The sequence below is a fragment of the Pteropus alecto genome, unplaced genomic scaffold, assembly GCF_000325575.1.
Source record: "Pteropus alecto unplaced genomic scaffold, ASM32557v1 scaffold25, whole genome shotgun sequence".
Taxonomy (NCBI): Eukaryota; Metazoa; Chordata; class Mammalia; order Chiroptera; family Pteropodidae; genus Pteropus; species Pteropus alecto.
The window spans coordinates 1,172,069-1,178,750 of record NW_006441955.1 but is presented as its reverse complement, the minus strand read 5'-3'; the positions used below and the strand labels follow the sequence as shown (position 1 = coordinate 1,178,750).

Here is a 6,682-nt window from a genome sequence, read left to right as displayed (position 1 = left end):
ATTTTCACTGGGGTAAAGTGTTTTGGGGGCCTGGCTTGGGGTCAGTGCTCCTTCTGACGCCTGTCTAGCTCTAGCTGTGACAGCAGACACAGCGCTCTTCTCACCTAGCGTTCTCTTGGGATCAGTTAGCATTAGTCTTGGAGCTGGGGCTGGTTCTCCCTGTGTCACAGCTGAAGGACTCCCCCTGTCTGGCCTGGAGGCCAGAGAACAGCAAGTTATTTCCTCTGAGGCACCTGGGGTAGGACTGCCCAGCAGGTGTGCTGTATGTTTCCCAGCCTAGGTCTGGCCTTTGGCAAAGAGTCAGCTGGGCTGGGGCCTGCTGGGGTTTGGAAAGACAGTGCAGAGGATGAGTGATCCTCCCAGGAAACCATGGTGTGTGCATGTGCGTGTGTGTGTGTGTGTGTGCACGCGCATGCATGCGTGTACGCACACATGTAGGGGAGAGAAAGACAATCGAGCAGAAAGTGTCAGCACGGATTCGTTGGGTCATAGAATGACTTCAGAGGCAAGGTCTGCCTCTGTCCTGGCCTCAGTCTCCTGAGCTGTGACATGAGCAGTGGGTCTAAAGTGATGCCTTGACTCCTTTGCTCTTCTCCCCTGCCCAAGTTTCCACATTCTGGGTTCAATTCTGGGTTCCAGGAGTCAGCAGAAGAAAGCAAACAAATATGCCAGGACTGGCAGTCCTTTTAGTGTGCAGGACTTCCCAAGGACTACTGGGAGCCCGGCTCTGTGCTTCAGCTGAGGGGAGAAGCGACCACCCCAGCCCAGGAGCTCAGGAGCACTAGCAGGGCCCATCTCTGTCGTCTTTGGCTTTGGGAGTCCTGGGTCAGGCCTGGGCATTTAGGCTGTTGCAGCCGTCAGATGCCTGCCTAGAGCTTCAGCCCGAGCCTGTGCATAGCTCTCTCTCTATTCCTATCCTAGAGGGGGATCGCTCACTGTATAAGTCCTTTCCCCTCTGGTCTCTGCTCTCTCCTCCTGTCCCCACCTGTCAGCATGGTCAGTCAGCAAACATGTACTAAACCCTTATTCTGTGCATTCTGTCACCCTTAGAATAAAATCTCCACATTTTACTGCAGAGCCTACCCTGCTCTCACCCACACTAATCCAGCCAGGCTGGCTTCAGCCATTTTCCAGCTCAGGGCCTTTGCACATGCTGTTCCTTCTTCCCTTCTTTGGCCTTTAATTCTTACCTTACAGATGTCATCTCCTGCAAAAGGCAGTTCCCAACCACCTTAGCTAAACATGGTGGCTCCTTTCCATTTTTAATTTATGTTCGGCCTCCTGTCTGTTATCGTTTGCCACTTGTTCATAATCTGTCATCCTCATTAAAATGTAAGCTCCATAAGGGCAGGCGTTTTGTCTGTTTTGTTCACCATTATTCTTTTGTGCCTAGCACAGTGCCTGGTTGTTAGGAAATAACTGGTGAATGGATAATAATAGCTAACATTTACTGAATGAATGTTTAATCTGAGGCAGGTATTGTCTTAAGGACTTTGCCAGTGTTAGTTGTCAGACCCATGTGATAATCTTATGACTTGCGTGACTGGTATTATCTCCATTTTACATATGATGAAACTAAGGAAGAGAGAGTTTAAGTAACTTGCCCAGAGTCACTATGAGTAATAGTCAGAAATTGATCCCAGGAAGTCTGGCTCCAGAGTTTGTCTTCATAACTAGTGTTATCTGGCCCCTTAGTACAAGTGAGTGAGTGAATAAATGAATGGTTTGTGGTCCCTGTCCTCAAATGTCTCCCAGCCCAGAGAGAGAGAGACAAACATAGAAGCATACAGCAGTGATCAAGAGTGATGGCGACCCAGGGATTATAGGGCCATGGTGGCTGGTTAGATCTCTGGAGGGGTTGAGGGAAGTCCTTAGCAAGAAGGAAATGAATGAACTGGGTTTTAAAGGATGAGTAAGAGTTTTCTAAGTAAAAGGAAAGAAGGCATTCTAGGTTTCCCAAGTTTCTCAATAGGTGGTTTGTCTCCTTCCCCACAAGAGAAGATGCCTTAGGAGATCTCCAGCCCACTCTCCTAACCCTTGTCCTCCTGCCCTCTAGGTCCCCACACCAAAGTCGTAAGGCGCATCTTCACCAACAGCCGGGAGAGATGGCGGCAGCAGAATGTGAACGGGGCCTTTGCTGAGCTCCGCAAGCTGATTCCCACACACCCCCCAGACAAGAAGCTCAGCAAAAATGAGATCCTCCGCCTGGCCATGAAGTACATCAACTTCCTGGCCAAGCTGCTCAATGATCAGGAGGAGGAGGGCACCCAGCGGGCCAAGCCTGGCAAGGACCCTGTGGTGGGGGCTGGTGGAGGGGGTGGTGGAGGAGGGGGCGGTGCACCTCCAGATGACCTCCTGCAGGATGTGCTGTCCCCCAACTCCAGTTGTGGCAGCTCTCTAGATGGGGCAGCCAGCCCAGACAGCTACACAGAAGAGCCTGCACCCAAACACACGGCCCGCAGCCTTCATCCTGCTATGCTGCCTGCCACTGATGGAGCCGGCCCTCGGTGATGGGTCTGGGGCCATCATGGACCAGCTAGGAGGGCACTTTTAAGCCTCTGGGACTATGGGCTTCAGGGCAGGCAGGCGAAGATTGGGCAACTCTGAAGCAAGGCAATGGACTCGATGAGCTTTCTTTGATGGCTGAACTTTGGGAAGCCCAAACTACCCCTGGGGCTGGCTTTCTCGTTTCCTGCCTCAGTAGGAGAACAGAAAAATGGAGCAAAGTGGTAGGTACTTTTTATGAAGACGGCACGGTCTTCCCCCTTCCCCAAATCCCTAAGACTTCTTAAGAGGCTCTAGTGGCACTGCTTTTGGCCTGGAGCTTGGGAGCCCTGTTTTTGCTGAGACCTAGGGTTGTCAGCTCTCACCTGAGGCTTTCAGCGGCCTCTGCATTGCCTTTAGCCTCTCCCAAACTGGCTGGGGTGGCTTTTGTGGCCACTCTGTCCCAATATATAGGTACCCAATAGCTGCCCGTTTCATGAGCCCCATCTTCATCCAGGCCCACGTTGGTCCATCCAGCTTGCCAGCTGCTGCAGAGTCACAAGCCTTGAGGTGCCTTCTTCAGGGCCTGGCTGAAGGAGATGGCCAGTGGACCACCTGCTCCTGACTAGCTGGGTCAGAGGGTTGGAAAACACAGTAGCTCTTATTTCTTGCCCTGGAGATCGAAACTCTTCTTTCTCTTCACTGAAACTTGCCTTCCTAATCCTTGTGGTTGTGGGGACCAAGTCTACAGCTGTGAGCTTGCCCTTTGGGCTTTGTGTGAAGGCAGAGAAAGGAAAAATGATTAGAGGAAATTGAGCAAGAGCTATTTGGGGCACATGGGATTCAAATTCTGGTGGTGTCTCAGAGCTACCTGCCTATATTTTTAGCTACACATCACTGTCCACGTGGTGAGCAAATGCCAGTGTGCTGATGGGCACGTGTTGGTTCTGAGTGTAGATGCGAGCCCCAGCTGTGCATTCTCCTAGATGCTCAGAGAGACCTCCCTGCTGCAGGATGTCTGTTTGCTGATGGTCTAGTCTGTGTTCTGAACTGAACTGAGCACAAACTCTGACCTAGGAATTCCTGGCACTTGGGATTTTTTTCCCCCCCTGGCACTGGGATTTTTGCTTGACTACAGTGATTGGTGGGATCTTTAGGTTTTGATATGACCCAGGATCCAGCCCCAATCCTAGGACATGGGGAATCCACTCAGAGACCAGGCCCTGGCTGAGACCCAAACATACGCACATTCACTTAGCAGAATCTTAAACACCTCTCAATTGTGCAGCTTTCCGTCATCACGGGTATGTGTGGGAGGCTGGCTTAAAGCAATAGAAGCGCCCCCCCTCCAAAAGTTGTACATGACACTTTTGTAAATCAAATCCTTATTCTTCATCTTTTAAAGAAATATTACTACAAGTCCTTTTGTAAGTGAAGAATCCTTTTGTAGAGTGGACCATTGCCCGCTCGTTGATCTCCTGTGTCAATCCAGATGGTGGGACGTGGTTTTCTTAAGGCTAGGCCCACTTGTGAACTGCGTTTCAAGCCCATGGAACAAGCTGCACAGAAGTCCTACCTGTTATCATAAGCTCAAGTCACCCAGCCATCTCCCCTCAGGCTCTGCCTTCGAGGTCAGAGGGGTGCAAACATGTGGCCCTTTCCTGTCCGTGGTGACATGGAAGAACCAGCACTGTGGCTATTTGGAAATACCCTTACACACTTTGGGTTTCAGCCCAGGGCTTCCCTTGCTACGACGGGGCCTCGACCTCGAATACAGCTGTGTGCAGACAGGGAATGCTCCCTGATCCTCTCCCCTTTTAAATTTGAGGTCCAGTTCATAGGGATGGGAGCAATATGGTTAACCCTTGTAGTGCTGTGACTCTCCATCCCGTGTCAGCCCTCAAAATTATACTTTGATGAACATGATGATGGGTTCCTCTCCAGTGCTTGGAAGCCTTGTTAGGAGTCTCATCTGTCTGAAGATGCAGCATCTGTCCTGGGTCCTAAGGCTGTGTTGCTTCCCAGTGGATTAGTCTGACTTGGGAGTGAAAGGCGGCCACTGTGTGAGTGGTTGGATGGGTGTTAGGAGATGGATCGCACATTCCATCAGGAACTCAAGCTTCTGGCTCCCTCTTCTCTCAGACTCCCTGTGTGACCTGGACAAATGATCTTTCTGTCACTGTGTCATCAATACTCTGGCTTGCCTGTCTCCTAGGGCTGTGGTGTGAACTGAGTGGAATCATGAAAGTGGAAGCATTCTGAGACCATAAAGAACTCTGTTGCCCTTAATAGCAATCCTGCAGTGGGGTTTCCCACCCTGAGTCCAGTGGGCCAGTTTGCCCGACTGCACAGCATTTGGGTAACTTAGGTTCTAAACCACTTTTGCCTGAGTTATCTAGATTGTCCTCATTTCTCCAGATTGACCTCATTTCTGCCTTATTCTAAGGCAAGGTACAGGAGTGAGAATGGAAAAGAGATATGGGAACATGGGCAGAATATGTAAAATGTAGTGCAGCTACCCAAAATGGGTCTGGATAGGGAAGCACAAAGCTCCAGGTCTTTGTAAGAACTAGAGAAGATCCATACTTTTTATTCTCATTTCCAACACCTTTCCCCAACACCATACCTTTCTCCTTCCTTTGCCTCCTCCTCACCCATGAAGAAATGGCAACATTCCAAGAATAATATCTGTACAAAAGGGAAAATGTTAAAAAAAAAAAAAAAAAAAGCCATGAGAACAAAGATGACTCTTAACAACAGGAGAGCCTCCCATCTTTCAAGAAAAAAATCATATTTTATTTGTAGTGGCAAACGATGAGATGGTACAACCTTTATCTTTTTCTGAAGACAAAACCAAGGGCACAGTGTCTGTAGTCAGCTGACAACTACTCGGCCTTGGGGGTGATCTGGTCGTACTCGTGATGTCAGTGGTACATGGCCCCTGCCGAAGGCTTGCCCCCTGCCCATGTACATAACGCAGTGTTCCTGTGGGCGGGCCCAGCACTTTCCGTCAATGTTGTACTGTACGTGATGAATTGATGAATAGCGTTGGTCTCTGCATTTTTCTGCAGAAGAGGAGTGATCGCTCCAGGTACCTTGACCTTTGTACAGCCCAGAGGCCAACACTGTGGGCGTGTGACTCTTTAGCAACAAAACCCATGTGGTGATGATGTGTGTATATATATATAAGGATATATTGGGAAGATTTCTAAATAAAAGTTTTACAAAGGGGGCTGGACTCTGCTTGCATATTGTACCCCTAGGCCTGAGAGTTGGGGGGTTGGAAGGCATGGCAAGAACCTGTCTCCCTAAAATGGGGTCCTCCAGGACTCAGCTGTCCTCTGAGAGTGGGATCCCACCCCCTACTCTGAGGCTTCCCCCTTAGGATTTCCATTCTCTTTCCTCTGCCGGGCCTCACAGACGGGACCTCTTCTCAGCATCGTGTACCAGTGCTTTCCGCTTGGGGCTGCCCTGCAAATATTTTCCTCTGTATAGGGTTCAGCTCTCATGACTGGGGCAGTTGCTTTTATTATAGGTTCGGAACAGATTGGGGTCTTGCAAGAGGAGGCTCCCAAGTTCCCAATGACTCAGCTCTTATGCTTGGCTCTTGAGGACGGAGGGGTGCAGGTCTCATCTGGGGCTCAGGAATGGAAAATGATGCTTTGGGGGTAGTGAGTGGACTGCCGTTCAGAGATGGGGACTGTGGGTTCTGGGGAGGCCTCTGCATGTGGACTGTTGGATCTTCGGAGACCTGAGTAGATCAGACAGGCATTTCCAACAGAGTATCAATCCTCCTTTGGTTCATTTAACGAATAGTTTATTGAGCACCTAGAGTGGGCCAGGTATTGTTCTAGGTCCTGGGGATCTAGCAGTGAAGAAAACGAAGATCCCTTTTCTTGCGTTGCTTAAATTCTACCAGGGAGACAGTAAACACAGACACATACAACTATTATAAATGTGGTGATTATATAGTAAGTTGGAAGGCGATTAGTATTACGAGAAAAAGGTGTGCCGAGAAGGGAACTCGAGGGGCCCACAGATACCTCTGGCTCTTCTGGATGAGCCTTGCTTATCCCACCAGGCTCTGGTCTTGGCTGCCCCCGACCTGGGAGCTTCCAGCTGTGGCTAGGAGGACCGCTTGGGCTCCTGCTCTGGCCTGTAAAGAAGCTCTCTGGCTTTAGAAATACTGTTCACATCT

General features: G+C 50.0%; 1 protein-coding gene across 1 annotated transcript in view; it reads left to right on the top strand.

Moving 5' to 3' along the window:
* The window catches only part of TAL1 (TAL bHLH transcription factor 1, erythroid differentiation factor), an 8,366-nt gene extending 3,138 nt beyond the window's left edge, over positions 1-5,228 (top strand). The window contains exon 3 of the mRNA XM_006919163.3: positions 2,057-5,228. Coding sequence (XP_006919225.1) covers positions 2,057-2,511 — 455 coding nt within the window. The 3' untranslated portion in view covers positions 2,512-5,228. The remainder of the gene's footprint in view (positions 1-2,056) is intronic.
* The last annotated feature ends 1,454 nt before the right edge of the window (positions 5,229-6,682 follow it).